The sequence below is a fragment of the Glandiceps talaboti genome, chromosome 12 (genome assembly GCF_964340395.1).
Source record: "Glandiceps talaboti chromosome 12, keGlaTala1.1, whole genome shotgun sequence".
NCBI classification, from domain to species: Eukaryota; Metazoa; Hemichordata; class Enteropneusta; family Spengelidae; genus Glandiceps; species Glandiceps talaboti.
In genome coordinates, this window is record NC_135560.1 from 7,990,495 (window position 1) to 8,008,870 (window position 18,376).

An 18,376-nucleotide genomic window follows, 5' to 3' on the forward strand; every position below is an offset into this window, starting at 1 on the left:
CATCTATGATATTCATATTCAGTGAACTCAACATTTGCATGTACATTTATTGATAGATGAAGTTGTTTTTTCTTTCCTTTTTCTTTATTTCTGTGTTTTCTTGTCAAAGTAAATGAGAAAATAACAATATAGTCATGATATCACCATATTTTTTAGTCCCAATGGGTAATGCCTCAATTAAGGTAGCTATTGCATTGTGGGGTTTTGATTATTTGAATCTTTGGGACCCAATATGGCTTGCTGTCCCCACAACAAGGCATATTTTGTCTGTAAGAATCTGACCAGGTGAAAGTGTGAAATCTGTACTTAAACCAACATTATCTGTTGCTTTCTTTCCCCTGTCCCCCCCCCCCTCTCTCTCTCTCTCTCTCTCTCTCTCTCTCTCTCTCTCCCTCCCTCCCTCCCTCCCTCCCTCCCTCCCTCCCTCCCTCCCTCCATCTATTCTACTTCTCTCTCAACTTTATTTTTACTTAATCTAGGTTAGAGAAAGAGATTGAAAGATGGAGAGCAGACTATGACAGTCTGAAGTCTGACTATGATGAACTAGAAGCTAGACATAGACGATATCTCACAGAACATATCACTAGAGCACTGGATAGTCCCAGGACACCTCCAGTACCCAAAGTCACTGTCACAGAATCAAATAATTCTGGTAAAGACTTTCAAAAATTTTGTTTTGAAAAAATCAAATTGAGTAGGTTTCTGTCTTTATTACTGAAATGGATCCCTGCCATCATCTAAAAAGAAAAGATATTACCTTCACTAATTGTTTATGAGTACAAAAGTGGCTTGAATCTTTTTGAGTTTTTTCAAGAGCTTTTCAAATTTTCTATGATTGCACTTTTTTGTCAAAAAAACACTGAATGATATACATTCTTCCAGATTTGAAAAACTTTTTTTTCCAAAGCAGCATTGATATTTAATAGTCCTCCAGTTGTTTTAGCCCTGTGATGAAGATAGTGTAAACATTGGAAGTCCTAAAAACTGCCAACTGCAAGTTTATGGAACTAGTTTTCAGAGAGCTGCCCTACTGAGACTTTAAATTGAAATAACATCCATTCAATAGCTTATCACTGTTGTATCAACATGTTACTACAATTAATAAATAGTTTTAGTTTGGGTCTATTTTAGAAAATTGATGCCTCGATGACAAGTTTGAGAATCATAAATATGTTAATAGTTGCATAATATCGTGAACACTTTGCTCTTTCAGCAGAATTAAGCAGAAAGGCTGATGCTCTGAGGAAAGAAAATGAAGAAATAGCCAGGAAGGCTGACTTGCTTCAAAGTCAAGTTAACATTGCTGAAACCACCAAGAAAAAAACAGAAGAGAAAATACGTAAGGCTTTGAGATTTAAACTTACTAGTCCAAGTAGAGAAAGATCTAAAAGTACATCGCCACCAAGGCGGTACAAAAATGATGTCCAGTTGTAAGATAGACATATTTTTAAGTTTTATTCCTGCCAACTTATGTAGATGAAAGACTATTTTGATATCCTTAATTTGCCAGTGAAAATTAATGTATTTTAGGTATCACCAAGGCGGGGACAAAAGTGATGTCCATCCAGTTGTAAAATATAAATAAATCAAATTATTACTATTTTTGTACTTGCCAATTTCATATAAAAACAACATTTTGATATGATAAATTTACCAGTAAAATTTTGATGTATTTGAAGCCAAAAGGCAAAGCTTATAGTTTTCAAACTAAAAAGACAGTCGAGTGTGAGGTAAAAGTTGAAAGATATAATTGTACAGAAAAAAACTACAAAATATTTGTATTGGCACAGCTAGTTCTGTGATGCCAAAATAATAGTGTATGAAACGAGAAAGAAAAAGAAAAAGCTGCCAAAATTTACCGCCAACATTGTAGAATATAAATTCACAGGAATTTCTTGTTAAAAACAACATTTTTGTGGTACACAATCTAAATAATCCTACCATTATAAATACTAGTATTTTTTGAGCCTTAAAGCCTTCTTTTCAAAATGTTGATATGCAAGCCCTGTTTAGTGTATAGCATATGCATAAAGGCCTAGTCTTTCCAGTTCATGATACAGGCTTGGAAATATTTTGCAAAAATACCATGGAATTTCAGAATTGTGTACACACACAGACAGACATACCTATCTAGCTATACATACTAGATATAGGATATATTCCTATCAACACCCGTCCTAGTTATAAGTTTCTGCATATTAAAATCACCTTCAAAAGTGTATTTGTAGTTGCATGAAAGTTCTTCATCAAAACTATTGCTGGTATTAGCATTAATAAGAAATATACATACATTACCTGATGCAAGTGCATCTGAAATTTAATTGAATGTTGAAGTCTGTGTAGCAGCCAGTGAAAAAGGTTAACTGATGTGTAAGGGCGCCCCATCACGGCGTACCTTACAGACTAGTCTGTGTACTGATTATTTCCATACTGTTCTATGAAGTGTTTAGTTGATATACAGTGTATTCTATGGTAAAAGCTATAGACACCATATTTTGTTGTTGGTCAAATAATGATTGGGTTTCTGTGTATAAGATGATCACCACATATTTTATGGTGAGGGGAATTCCAAGTAAAGGTGCGTCTTTGACTCAGTGGTACATCAAATTGGCTTAGAGGACACGCCCTTGATATATCTATCTGTGTTGAAATCAGAACTTCCATGGTATTTTGATAAGTACTGTTATACTTGCTACCATTTCACTATTCCAGAGATATCCAACCTTATTTATAAAGTACCACATCCTTCCATCCATCCTTACCATTCTCTGCACAAATTGAATCACACCCTGACTCAGAATAAAGTCAACTCTATCAGTCATATCATTTCACCCATTCATCTGAAAAAATGCACTCAACTATCAACATAACCAAAATCTTTCACTGCAGTACTTCAAAAGAAAACCAAAACTTCAAAAGGCACAAAAAGCAATTATTTAATAGACAAAATCGAGCATAATTTGTCATTTGCTGTCAAATGTAAAGTAAGTTTTCAATTTTCAAAAGCTTAAAAAGCCTTCTAAGTAAGTTTTAGGGTGTGGACCCAAAAATCAATTTGATTGGATTTATTGTACCATATTATTGTGTACAACTACACAAATATATTTACCCACAGGTGATATAATACTGTCCACAGTGTATATTTTTAGTCATTATCTAATGTTTTGTTTTTGTGATGACATATATCATATTATATAACATATATACTAGTATTTAGTATAGTTTAATATATATATTTAGTATAGTTCAACCTATATATTTAGTATAGTTTAACCTATATATTTAGTATAGTTCAATATATCTATTTAGTATAGTTCATTATATATATTAAGTATAGTTCAACCTATATATTTAGTATAGTTTAACGTATATATTTAGTATAGTTCAACCTATGTATTTAGTATAGTTCAACATATATATTTAGTATAGTTCAACCTATATATTTAGTATAGTTCAACCTATATATATAATTATTAATATATTTTTTTACTATAGACCACAGAAATGACGATTTATCCAAGCCAACCTAAAAATAATCTTTTGAAATGAAATATAATATTTTTAACAAAGATTTTTTTTATAGTTTGTATATTATAATAACTTCTTTTTTTTAAAAGGTTTGATTTTTGTTTGAATATTCAAAAAAAAATTCTGATGATATTTGATATGAGTGAACGTTTACTGATTTCTATAAATGAAATGTTGCTATGACCAAAACTTATCAAGTCTGTATTTTCTATCAGTGACAATCACAATTCTTAAATTTTGAGTTGTAGCCATAAACAGTGTTACTAATAATGAACCTTTTCATTGTTTTAAGATATAGTTTTACTTGATTACAAACAAGTTTAATTAACAGATAAATGGTTAAATATGGTTTGTGACTGGTATTGCTAGAAACTGGATTATTTATCTTCAAGAAGGAATTAAGGGAAAGCACCATGGTGACTTACTTCCAAAACTAAATATTATGAAGTACAATCAAAATCACCAAGAAACTTTTGACAATCTTTGCCATATTATTTGAATCTTGAGCCAAACATTTTTCAAATTAAAAAAAAAAAAATGCCAGCTTGTTTACTTGTGTTTTCAACCAATTCACAATAGACCTGTTACCAGATCCAAGATACAAAGACAAAGCAAGGCATAATAACATAACTGATGTCATCTCTCACAATACATCTTGAAACTTGAAAATCAACTGCCGTTATCTTTCATTTCAAAGTCAAAGCTTTCATTTGCTATGTCAGTGCAAAAATGGCTTGAAGTCAAAGTTTGAAAAAAAAGTATTCCATAATGCTATTGTGTGAGCTATTTTGCAAAAATTAAAAAAGATACAAGCTTGCTTGCTCAAAATTTAGTTTTGGAAATATAAAACGTCACTCATCCATTTCGAAGTACATGTTTGTAACTTCAGTTGAAAACTGGAAAGAAACATTTGCATACTGTTCTGCTTTGGAGAATATTGACAATCTGTTATTTCTGAATCCCCTAATTTTTTTTCATATTTAAGGACACCATGTACTTTGCCAAAAAAGATTTGACTTTCTTGTACCAAAAAGTAACCATCACTAAATTTTTTCAGAGTATTGAAATACTAATATAGCTGTCATTTTTTTTAAATTTGCATATTAATGTTTGTATGATTTATGAAAAATATGGTGTACATGTACACCATATTCTCCACTCCGGTAATCTTACATTTTTTTGGAATCTAGATATGTATTTGAAAATACTGATGTGAAACAACATTTAATGAAAATGAGAGAGAACGTCAATGAAATTAAATATCCAATCTTTACCATTTCCTACTCAAATTCAAACTGAAAACCAACAACTGTATATTTTTCCTGCATGCTGTACATGTTCCATACTTACAATAAACTTCCGTAGCTTGTTAACACCTCATTTGCATGCCTCCATTTTGTTTTTATTTTGTACAGTGTAGTTTTAATGTGGTGCTTGTGTGTTGTCTGTTGTTTGTAGTTCCTAACCCAAACCTCCCCCGTCATAATCATTGCATTTTTGTACCCTGGAAATAGCTAGCAGGGAAAAAGTGCTTTTCTATAATGATCCCAATGTTAGACTATTTCTAGTAAGTAATTTTGTTGTGAAAGGTGGCTTCTTTAAACCTGATCACCCCCACCATCTCTATACCTTGGTACAATCCTATTGTTTTCTAGATGATGGATGGCACCATTATAGAAACATAGGGTTTGTAGCAATGGGCTCTGCTGAGAATTTCTGTAATGCTTTTCTAACTTCCACTATCATCTCCTTCTCATTATACCACAGTAAATGTAATGTAATGTTACTAATATCTTGTATTGTGCATCGTCACGGTAACTAACTGACTGTATCTGTTTCTGTTGGTGTTTCTGTTTTTCCATTTTTTTCTACTCCAGGCAAACTAGAAGTTGAAGTGCATGAATTGAAGGTGGCTTTGGCAGCCAAGAAGTGAGTGTTTAATAGTCTTTATAAAAATTCTTTGCTTTGGGTTAGGGTTGATATGCTTTATTACACAATTATGGACTAGGATGTTGACTTGGCTATACATTTCTCTACTGTTGTTCGAAATATCACCCAATTATCTTGAGAAACTGACAAACCTATTCAAATTCTATAGAATGCAATTGTACTGAAAGATTGTTGATGTCTACTTGAAACTTATCTGGCTTTCTTAATACACAATGTGTTCCATAAAGAAAACCAGAACAAAGTTGGAAAACAAATGGAATTTATTTTGCAGTTTTTAACCAGCCAAAGAATTGCAAGGAGTATTTTATTATCACCTAGACTGTGCAAAAACTCCCATTTTTTTCTTAAATTTTAGGTTTCAGTTTACAATAGTTTGGAATGAAATTACTATTAGTTTCAAACCAGTTATTAGCCAAAACTTCATCCTTTTACCCATGGCAATCCTATCAGCTTCAACACTATGCAAAATGCATAACATACTAGGGGGAAAGTTGGTCATGCACCGCAATGTTAAGATTAACAGTTATAGTGCCAATTCAACATAATCCAATTGATGCAGTGTAATGGTATGGGGACATTAAAGTGTAGTCTCACTGCAAGTTCTCCTGGTGGCTTTATTTACAATTTTGTAGCAGTGCTAACCATGGCAAACATTAATATGTGTTGAGTCAGACATACTTTGTGTTTGTGTGATGTGTTTGATGTATTGTCCACCCATGTTGATTGACACTGCCACTGACCTATCAGTAACCAGTAACAAAATAATCCTGTATGTCAACACAGGAAAATATGGGGTATGATAAAATGGAACCTTGATTTACATCTCATATACTTAACCAATCTCCCTAGAGTGAGATGTAACCCTGAGTAACCTTAGCAATTAGCATGAACCTCAATGACTTCATCTGCTAAGACGACTCTGATGACCTTAGCTTTAGGATGACCCTGGATGACCTTAGCTCCTAGGATGACCCTGGGTGACCTTAGCTACTAGGATGACCCTGGGTGACCTTAGCTACTAGGATGACCTTAGGTATGAGGATGGCCCTGTATGGGTTACCTTAGTTGCAAGAAAGATCCTGGATGACCTTATAGCTAACTAGGATGACCCTGGGTGACTTTAGCTTCCAGGATGACCCTTGATGACATCAACTGCTAGAACAAGCCTGTAGAGTTGATAGAACCCACATTGGGTCATCTCAATTAATCTTCCCCACTGACAGACAAATAAGAACGTAGATAAGAATCACTGAAAGTTAGTCTAAGACCTGTCAACACTATCAAAGTACAGCCATAAGAATCTTGGTCTGTTACCTGACCATGAGTGGCACGAATAAATCCTATGTAATCCTGTCCCCCAACATTTCACAAAGCTGAAGTCCTGATAACTGTTCCATCTACATTGTGTGGCATATAAGACAGTAAGTAGTTTAGACTTTGGGTGTTTCCCTGCTCAGAGTAGAACTTATCAAGTGGATACTCAAACTTTGACCTGTCACCACCATATCTTTATAACAACACAGAGTTGAGTCTATGAGTGAACCTCATAAACCAAGGTGTGTTTATATGCATTCATCATTTACCATCAGACAAAGAATAAACCCAATATGCACTTGAATCTAGATTTGTACACTTTCTAAAATTGAAACCACAGAAATTATAGATGTATGATATTCCTCAGATAAAATGACACTTTTCAAACAACGATCCATTAGGACTACATGCACAGAAAGGTGAATATTGGATGTTTTTTCCAAATAAGACTTCAGAACTTCATAGATTCAAATCAATTGGGTCTGTACCCTTTGTCAAATTAAGAATGTGTTTGCTGTGTCAGGTTATTAAATGTCCATCATACTTGGCAGCAACATGTAAACTGTCGCAAAGACTGTCATCCCTTTCTATTTATGGGAAAGTTTTTGTCTTTATGAACAACAGAGTAGTGGAATGGAATTCGATCTGCACACAACATGTACATGTACAAAACAGGTTCAGAAAATTTTCTGGATTGTGTCAAGCAATCCAAATGTAATGTACAGCTTTATGCATGATGAATGTGAATTTATATGAACTTCAGTATGAGTGCATGCATGTTGAGTAAATGGCTTGATTCTTCTACTACTATGCAGTTTACATATAGTCCCAAGAAGGGGGTAAATTGACAAGCATATTTGTGACCATACCAGTATGTAAAACATTGCTAAGTGAAAATGTTGCACATAGTATTTTAAATGGATGGTTTTCATGGTGTGGAAGCTTTACATGTTGGGCATGGAGACATTATGTATAGTTATGGTATAAATAGTTGATGCAGATTGCTGTAATATATTAGCTGCATATAGTGGGTGACTTAAAAAGGGTATAAATGCACACGATGGAAATCTGCCTTCACTCGTATCTCACTGGCTTCAAAACATATAAAGAGCACACTGCATAACTACAGTAACAGTTAGCTTCTTTATTAGCACAGTTAGTAAATAAATATAGTTACTGCTTAGTTAGCATATATATACTTACATATGGATTGTAACTGAAATTTAAAGTGGCCATATGGATGAGGATTGGGTATTTATTTTAGATTTTTTAATTTATAAAACAATTTCCTACTTGAAAAATAATTTCTGAAACAACATATGCTAACTCGTTGTTTGTAACTCAATAAATGGCAAAAGATTTATAAATGTGTAAAATATTTGTTATTGTTCGTACAATGACAAACTTTTTACACATATTTTTAGCTTTTTGCAGTGAACGAGTTACAAACACAGACTTGGTCAATGTTGTTTTGCATTGATTTTTCAAGTAGAAAACCCATGATTAAATTGTTTTATAAATTAAAAATCCAAAATAAATACCCCAATCCTCATCCACATAGCTGCTTTAACAATTTTTATTATAACTATAGTTTCATTTTGATAAAAGAGTTTCTAAATTGTAGGTTCAATCTTGAACAATCATTTAAGTCAAATGTCAAAGTGAAACATTTTTACATGGAAAAGGTTGAGATTTGAAAACCAAAAACAGTATTCTCCTATACATTTAGAAAGTCAAAGGTTTATATTTAATAATATAAAGTGCAATTTTGAAACAAGGAGATTATAAGAACTAATTTAAAGTACCAAAAGTTATGAATTATTGTCACGGTCACAAGAGGAAATTTTGCAATTCAGTGATCTATACTTCTGTATTTGTGAAATTAAAATATGATAGAAGTTCTAATGCTTTCCTCAACTGAATGTAAATATGTCATATTTCTCTACAAAGTTACATAAAATTAATAATATCATATTGTCTATCATTTTAGTATGTGATTGAAAAGTTTTTCATTCGACATGATCCTAAATGAAATTATTTGGTAAATTTATAGACAACATAGTTATTAAATTTCAAAGTGTAGAGATTTGAAAATAGAGATACCACTTTCATTGCACATGTGTTATACCAAAGCAAATTTCCAACTCAATACAGTCAAGCCAGAGTGAAGGCGGGAAAATTTCCAATTGTTGTCATGGCAACAGACCAAGATGCTAATGAAGATGAAATCCTTGATGCAGTGATGCAAGAGATGGATGTATATGATGATGATGATGATGATGATGATAATGATAACAAGGAGAAATATCGTTGGGATGATTCAGACAGTGATGATGATGATGATGATGATGATGATGAGGAGGAGGAGGAGGAGGAGGAGGAGAATAAGTTTGATGTTAGTCCCGAGTACGGTTCATGTCATACATGGGATGAAGGATACAGGTCAGATTATTATGACAGTATTGTCATATTGTAGCTAGTGGTTACTATAGTAACACAAACCAGAGTTGTATTTTTCAGCTGGCGTTTTGAAAAGTCAAGTTCTGGCCCCTTCTGATGAACATATATTATTAATATTCATGAGTAATGACATCATGACAATCCAACCAATCTATGACCTAGTACTTAGTCTTCAGTAATGACATCATGATGATCCAACCAATCAATGACATAGTAGTATTTCAAAACATTATATGGTAATGGTAACGTATGTTTCCCTATGTATCTATAAATGCCGATCGGTGACTACATATTCCTGATTTGTCACTGTGAATGCAATAAATGACTTTGGCAGATGTCAGTGTGAGTAAATATTACTGTTGATAGGGCCATATTCCCTCGAAGCAAGTTAAGTGAGGGTAAAAGGGGCTGTGGTTTACGATGGTATAAACACAGATTCGTTAATGGGATGATCTAGCTACAACCAAGAAAAGGTTTTTCATGACTGAATGACATAATCAAATAAAAATAATAACTCGGTATTAGATCTTCATTGCTCTGCCCAAACTTATCCATATAAACCAGATCTCTCTTGTCAACCTCTAACTAATGACTTTGGAAGTCAACCATTGGTTGGCTTCATTATAGACAGTTTTAAATTAGTTGTCATTCAGGTACCATTACCATGGATATACAACAGTGTTGCAAACATGGATTGTTAGTGCATCTGAATATGTGTGAGAGGGGGTTGAGCCTAGCGCCATTCTCTAGTCAGCTCCCAAAAGACAGTTTCTTCAAGAAATAAAATTGTTGAAAATAAGCCAGTAAGATTTCTGTTGGTTGATACATTGGGATCATGGGAGGTTGAGTTGTAACTACTTTTCTCGAGACATTTCTATTGTTGTGTGTCAAAATGATTAAAAAAAACAATTCTTGTGAGTCACCAGGGATATGTTTGGTGTCTCACAAGAAATTACTGTGTGTTAGAGTCTAAGTACATTCAAACTGTTCTTGAAAACTCTGACTGTCTCAGTCCACTAGCACTATTGTGTCGATGGAGGCACTATCAATTGGATGATACCATCATCAGCTATCTCAGTTGAAGCTAGCCCTAGATCTAGTGTGACATGAGTGATGAGAGTATGGAAGTTTTGAAGGTAGATACACCAGGTTGAAACGCTTCCATTGTTGACTGCATAGTCTCTGTTAATTAACACCTGTTTTGATTCACCAACCACTTCTCATACCACCACCCCATGAAAAGTGTACCCTTTCTCATACCAACCAGCATAAAAAAAACACCCAACCACTTTTGCATGGACTCTTGCCATCTATGGTAGTTGCCCTTTTTTTTTAACTAATTAGCTTTAATGTCTATTACAGACAAGTTTCTGTTGTGTCTGATGCTAAAACACATGCCAACTTGACATCAGAAATTGAACAAAAGAACTTGTTGATTGAGAAATTACAACGAGAAATGACAAACAAGTTGGAGGACAAGAACAAAATAATCCAGACTTTACAGAACCAGATGGACAACAGGATCACAGAGAAGGATGCTGAAATTGATGGACTGAGAAAAGAGAGAGATATGATACAGCATGAGAAAAAGAGACTTGAGAAACTTAAACGAGAACTTGCGATGAAAATTGATGACCAGAACGTGAGGATTCATGAACTTTTGGAAGAATCGCCTGAAGTTGGTTCTCAGAATAAAAAATTGAACAACAGAGTTGACCAGTTAGAGGCCGAACTTATGACCGCACTTCAGTCTTCCCAAACAGCTCAGGAAATGGCCGATAACAAAATCCAACATGTACAGCAACAGTTGAAAGAAAAACAACAAGAAATAGAAGAGATAGAGGAACAGTTAAAACAGAAAGAGGCAGAACTTGAAAACATACAAAAGAAGAAAATATTTGATGCCGAAGGCATGGAACAAGAAGTGAGCAAAAAGTTGGACTATTTGAAAAAGTTGAAAGAAAGACAAGATACTCAAATCAATGACTTGAAAGATGAAATCTGTCGGAAGAATGATCAAATGAAATGGTGGAAAGAAAAACAGGACCACGAATTCCAGAAATTACGGCAAGAAATGAGTGGAAAAGAAAAAGATATTGTGAAGCAAAAGGAAGAGGAAATGATATCATTGAAACATGACCTGGAAGAAGCTAAAAAAGAAACAGAGAAGAAGGAGGGAGTAATCACAGTTTTGAGAGAAGAACTTGAAGACGAGAAAAACAGTAAATTGACACCAAGAAGTAATGAACTCTCGGTAAGTCAAATTTTATTGTACGACACAGTGCAAAACATTCTGATAAAAGAACATTATCGGAAAATTCATCTGTGTTGGTAAACCATAATGTAAAGTTTTACTGCCAACATAAACTTAAAAATTGTTTCCTGAAATTCTCGACTACATTTCAGTCATTCTCAACATATTTACCCACAATTCAGAAGCATGTACCGGTAGTTGAAAATTTCAGGTAACAATTTTCAAGTTTTGCGTTTGAGTTTGGAACAAATGTGTACTATGATACAGAAACATACCACAGTACATACAGATCAGATATGGTCATTTATAGCTTGTTAGAGTGTGCTAAAAGAAACATTTTCCAGATGAATTTCACAAGATTAATTTAGTAAATACAAAACAAAACAGTTATGCACATCTCAATACCAAGCAGCATGCAACCTCTCTGTTTAATTGATATATGAAAAAATGAATGTGATGACAACTATGTCATATGCAATGTTTATGGTTGCTAAATAGAATCAACAAAGAAGGATTACTACAGCTAAAATGATGTCGGCTTGGTGTTTCACTCATGGGACATTATGAGTACTACATCATAGCTTTGGTCAAACTTTGCTAGATTTAAAAAAAATATCACGTGTGTTCATTTGCATACAATATGTATATCATATGACATCATCAAGAATCAATGCTATTCTGTACAGGTCTCTGTATATACTTGGGTAACATTAAGACATTTCCCTTTGGTATGTAAAGGACCCCCAAAAAGGGTCCTCTGTGCCTTGATTTCATAACCCATCATACACAAAGAATGATTGAAATCACTGGATATGGTTTGACAAGTGACTTTAAAAAAAAAAAAATCTTTATATTAAAATCTGAAGCAGAAGAGGATTAACTTGTGTCTCGATGAAAACAAATTACAAACAAATTCTTCAAAAAAATAAATCTACAAGATGCAAATTTTTTCCCCCTTTGCAATACCACCAGTTTCATAATTTATTATAAAGATTTGCATGTTACTTATACTATCTTCCCAAATTCTGTTTCATATTTTCCTGTTTTATGGCTTGGGATGATAAAATTAGCGTAAGGTAAGGTTGGGTTGTAGACTAGGAATGTAGACTAGTCTTCTCTGTAGTCAGTAATATCTATATATACAACACTGGCAGATCGTAGTTCATCTATCACTTATCTATCACCTCTATAGAGGGACTGTGGACAGATCAACTATTGGCAAGCTAACACTGACACAAACTAAAACTATTATTGCAACATGTTGACATAATTAATGTTGATGTCATTAAACTTGCAGTTAGGGCTTCATCTCTGATAGCAAGTTTTTCTCCGCACATTTATTATTTGTGTAGACTTGTGTAGATCTTCCAGCCGTGTACATTTTAGGGGCTTTCCAGTATATACACTATCCTGATCACAGTGTGAAACCAAGGCAATGCTATATCACCCACTTGTGTAATCTACCACCATACAATAATAGTTTTAGTTTGTGTCTATATTAGTTTGCCCATAGCTTGTTTTGTTTGTAGTATACCATACCAATAGACTATGTACTTGCTCTACATGAAGTCATACCATGTAGTGGTCATACAGTACCAGCTTTGCATGAAGTCATACCAATGTACAGTGAATGTACTAGCTTTGCATGAAGTCATACCAATGTACAGTGAATGTACTAGCTTTGCATGAACCCTGGCACTAACCAAGTGGAATGCAACATGTTTTCCTTGAATGCTTCATCCATACTAACTTGCAGATTTGATATTTGTCTTTTAGTTTTGAATTTAATTTGGTTATAATTTTGTATTAGTTTTTAGTTTTAGATTGATTTTTGTTGGTAGTTGTCAATTGATTTCAATTTTTCATCCATCCATCCATCCATCCATCCATCCATCCATCCATCCATCCATCCATTCATTCATTCATTCATTCATTCATTTATTCAGTTGTTCATTCATTCATTCATTTGTTCATTTGTTACTTTGTTGTTCCCCACTTGACAGGTCACTCATTCTTTCATTTGTCTGTCTATCTGTCTGTGTCTGTCTGTCTGTCCATCCATCTGTCTGTCGGTCTGTCGGTCTGTCTGTCTCTCTCTCTCTCTCTGTCTCTGTCTGTCTGTCTGTCTGTCTGTCTGTCTGTCTGTCTGTCTGTCTATCTGTTTGTTGTCCATCTGTCTGTCCATCTGTGTCTTTTGTTGCTTTAGAAAACATCAAATTGTTCATAATTTTATATTTAAATCATTTGTATTTATTCTCGGATATTTTTGATTTATGGACTATAAAGTTGATATATTTTCATACATTTATCTATTTTATAAATTAATCAATGACATTTTTTATCTGGCCATTCATTTATTACTTAGTTCTTTTAGGGTTAATTGTGATCCATCAATTACAAATGAATAATAATTTATTCATAGTTAGTCCAATGAGTTGGATGTTTATTTATCCATCTCATAGATCAACCTTTCACCTGTTTATTCTTTGACTCAAACATTCATTTGTCAGTTCAGGCATTCACCTGTTCTCTCTCAGTTTAGTTCATTCGTTCATCAATGTTTCAAATTGCTTTCAAGTTGTTTATCTACTCATCCATTCATTTTTCATTCAATCATATATTCACTAGTTCATTCATCCATTTATGAAATTCATTACGGTTGTTTTGATATTAATGAAAAGTGGATTATCTGATAACCATTGTTTTGAATTAGACTCAATCTAGCTGGCCAAAAATCTGATTTTAAGTCTTGAATTTTTGCAAAATTTTCAGATTCAGATACTTTATTGACTTTATAAAAACATTGGAATGTAACTATTCATGAACACTCCTTAGTAAAGTTACAGATAAAAAGACAGAAAAAAATTATGACATTATGAAGTGATGTAGTCCACAATCAACAAATCAGTCCATAGCCAATCCATCGCAGTACCATAATTTCAAATAAACAGACCCATCCAGATGTACCATACTCATCACTCATAAATTCATAAATCATGTGATACTGATAGTGAAGGATTTCTGAGATGAAATGAGAACCCATTATTTAATTTCAAGTATTGAAAAATAAATTTGAAATTATGAAGTTAACTGAATATTGCAGTCCAATTTTTGAAATCTTGAAATTGTCAACTCCATGTACAATGTAGACTAGAACTTGATAGACAAAAAAATCTGGTTAGTAAGAGAATCTGGACACACTGTTTACCTAAGAAACATAAGTACTTCAATATCTACTCTATCCCACACTTTTCAAAAAAGAATACCATTAGCAAAAACTTTCATAATAACAGACAGACAACTGCTAAAAAAGTTGAAAACAAAATCGAGATAATTAAAGGGTCATGTTTCAATTCCGGGTCATCATATTAATGGTATAATAATAACAATACCTGAGATCATTCTGTTCTGAACCAAGTTTTTCTATAGCTGTGCCAGACAACTGGTTTTCATACCTAAATTTCAAGACTTACCCAAGGTGGGCCTTTAAGGTTACAGCCCAATATACATGTATATGGGAAAGTTAATATACTTAGAATTTTTAAAGTCACTCAGTAACACCTGATAAAAATTCAGTTTTGAACATCTCAGAAATTATCCCATTTCATCTTCATCATCGTCATCTAACCCATACTATACTAGAACCCTGGCATTAACTCTATCCAGCTTCCTGCACTAATGACCATTCATTTTGCTCAGCAATCCATGGATGAAGTTAGCCAGGACGTGATATGTGTGAAGGGAGAGTTACAAAAAGTGTGGGACATGATCCGTATCAAAGAAAGCCAATTAGAAGAACAGGATAAACTCCTGCAGTCAGCACAGAGACAGGTAGAACTAACGCCGTCAGCATGTGTGCTGTGTAGTGGAAGTAGAAACAAAGAGTTTAAAAATTATATTTTGGTTTTGTGTTTTCGCCTAGATCAGCTTAGTTATAGATTAGCTTGCACCATGGTATCAGTTTGCCTTCCAGTGAAAGACAACATTGTCATTGACCGGTTTCTTGTGAACCACCACATATTAAGGAATAATGCTATTTCAAATGATTTGCCGTGGGCAGCGCACTCACTTTAGAAAAGTCACAGCCACTTCCACAGTTGTAATCGATCGCATTCACGATAGCGTGTGCAGCAGCATGTGACACATGATCTAAGTTCATGTCTTTAAAAAATATGTACCTTAATGTAATATCATATGTAGATCGAGATCATAGTTGTATTCAGTGTTTCAAAACGAAATAATCTTGAACAATATTGTGACAACTGTCATGCAATCAACTCAGTCTTCCAAAAGTACTTTTTCTGAATCATGTGCTACAGCACGCACTATATATAATGGATGTGATCAATTATAAATTTACTGCAAAACGGAAGCAATTGCAACCTACCTAGAGTGAGCATACTGCAGCAGCAAAACATTTTAAAATAACGCTATTGGAAACACCAAACTATGGTGGGTCACAAGACATTGCTGGCTTAGAGGGCATGCTGGTTTGCATCATCTTTTTTGACATGTTGTATTATACACATCTTACTTTCTTTTATTTCCTGACTTTGTAGGAAGTTTCGTCAACTTCAACAGAGTGGGGTGGTGTGTGACATTTTAGACTTTAAGTGTTTTGTGGTGACATGTACACTTTCTAACTTTAAGGAAAACACAAAGATACTCCAATATTACTTCGCAATATTTGCATCAAAACAAAAACAAACTTTTCTATAAAATAACAAAAACTACAAGTGCTATTGATTGCTGAAACATAACAAGAGAAAAATTAAAAACAATATCAGTTTTGTCTGTAGTGATATTGCAGACTTTGTTGTGTAAAATGTTACCACAGAACACAGCATACATTAGTCTGTAAGATACACCATGAGGATGGAATGACATGGCATCTCTTACAGTCTAACCATATGTCTGAAATGTTCTTTTTTCACCCAAGCTTGCTGAAAGGCAAATGGAATTTCTTGTTATGTTAAGAATTGTGAAGTGTGTGTGTGTGATTTACCTTCTCTCTCAGAAGGTGCAAACATCCAAATGTCTCTGATCTATCTGTATGCCAAAATATTTGGTCGGTCAGTCTTTTAGAAATGAAATTAATTCTGAAAAAAATTTGAGAAAAATTGTTTTATCATATCTCAAGATTACAGTTTGCTCAAAGAAATTCCCTTGATAAGAGTACGGCTTCATTAAAAATTCTGCTTAAAAATGCAAACTATTGGGTAATTGAGACTGTTTAAAGACTTCTACAAGTAACATTCCTGCTTGGAAAGATCATATGATGATGAAAACTCCATGGATTATTAAAGACAGTAAAAATTCCTGTGTGCTGAATTTTCATTAAATTGTTCATATGCTCAGTTTTCAAGAAAGTTCTTCACCATGGAGGCAATATTTGTCAGGACTGTTTGGCAGCAGAAATGGCATTTTATTCTTTGACTATACTGTCAGTAAATAACTTCCCCTCTTATTTTATACACACAATTTGAAGCATTGATCCACTGTCTGACAATGATCAAAAGTATGCAGTTTGATCAGATGGCATATGGAAAACAGAAATCATCAACAAGCTTCTATTTTCATCCATTGAATAATATCACCTTCTGTTTGTTGTCATTCATCCCTGTGTACTCTTCTTAGGTTTTGATGTAGTGTCATCATCATCTTTCTTCTTTTTAAAATCACCAACTTCATCAAAATATGTTCACATTATAGTTTTCAATTTACAGATAGCATTTAGCTTTTAATCATTCCTCTTTTCATAATAATGTTTTATAATAGAATGAGATGTATTCTAACATTGTTATGCAAGTTTTTTTTTAATTATTAAAAAAATGATCATAATATGTATAAGTATAGGAAAGGGTCTTGATTGATTACCATACAATTTATAGTTACTGTATATGACAATACAATGTTAAAACATAGACCGTACACGAAAGGTAATTAGATGCTATATGTAGGGTATATGTTTCGTTTGGGGTCTATGATTAAAGATTGCATGTTCACTTTCCCTTATTTTTGTGAGGGTAGAAGTATCATGATGTCATAAAGAATACTTCCTAGAGACCAGTAATGTATTGACCATCTTGTATATCAAGTATCTGTTGATAAATGTATGCAGATAGTACTGATAATAATACAAACACATTTGCATAACAAAGAAATGCATTGTTATGTACATTATCTTTTTTTGTTCTTCAGGAATCCAGTGTTTAGATAATGAAATATTACTTTTCTTTTCAGTTTGCACATTCATTTGAAAAATTCACATCATTCTGTGGTTTCAGATTGCACATGATTTACCACCATGATTGGTTTTTGCTGTTTTAAGTTTTAGCTGTAAATGGTTTGGGTTTTTCACCTCTATCAATACTACAGTAGACATTTTTTACTCATACTGACTGGTTATTTTTTAATCTTTGCATGTTTAGTACAAGTCAATGGTGGCAGAGAAGGGACAAATACAGAGAAAGCTAGAACAAGAAATTGAACTCAAGTAAGTTATATTAAAATCATCTTATTTAATGGTCAAATTTTTTTGACATTATTGCATATCTGCAAATGATATACAAATGAAGACATGATTGTTTGCTACACATGAAATGACGTGATTGCACTCTATGATCTTTATGGAAATATTTGCCATTTCAGATAAACATATGTAATGATAACATAACAGATGCCATGTGAGTTCCAGTGTGGGTATTCACGGTTATTTGTACTCATGCGTTCAGTGTTTTCTGCTGCACTTTGACTCACTATGCTCGTGAAATTTCGGGCGCAGAGAACACTGCAAGCACTTATGCAAAACCCTGAGTACACCACACTTGCACTCGTGTGTCACGGGGTACGGTACATTCTGTCATATTA

General features: G+C 33.5%; 1 protein-coding gene across 7 annotated transcripts in view; it reads left to right on the forward strand.

Annotated features, from left to right (window-relative positions):
- Window positions 1-18,376, forward strand: part of LOC144443840 (uncharacterized) — a 73,789-nt gene that overhangs the window by 40,620 nt on the left and 14,793 nt on the right. For 6 of the 7 annotated variants that reach the window (XM_078133404.1, XM_078133406.1, XM_078133407.1 and 3 more), the window contains exons 17-21: window positions 480-652; window positions 1,214-1,339; window positions 5,406-5,457; window positions 10,615-11,506; window positions 17,938-18,002. In XM_078133404.1, the coding sequence (XP_077989530.1) occupies window positions 480-652; window positions 1,214-1,339; window positions 5,406-5,457; window positions 10,615-11,506; window positions 17,938-18,002 (1,308 nt within the window). The remainder of the gene's footprint in view (window positions 1-479; window positions 653-1,213; window positions 1,340-5,405; window positions 5,458-10,614; window positions 11,507-17,937; window positions 18,003-18,376) is intronic. The other variant, XM_078133405.1, reaches the window with a different exon arrangement.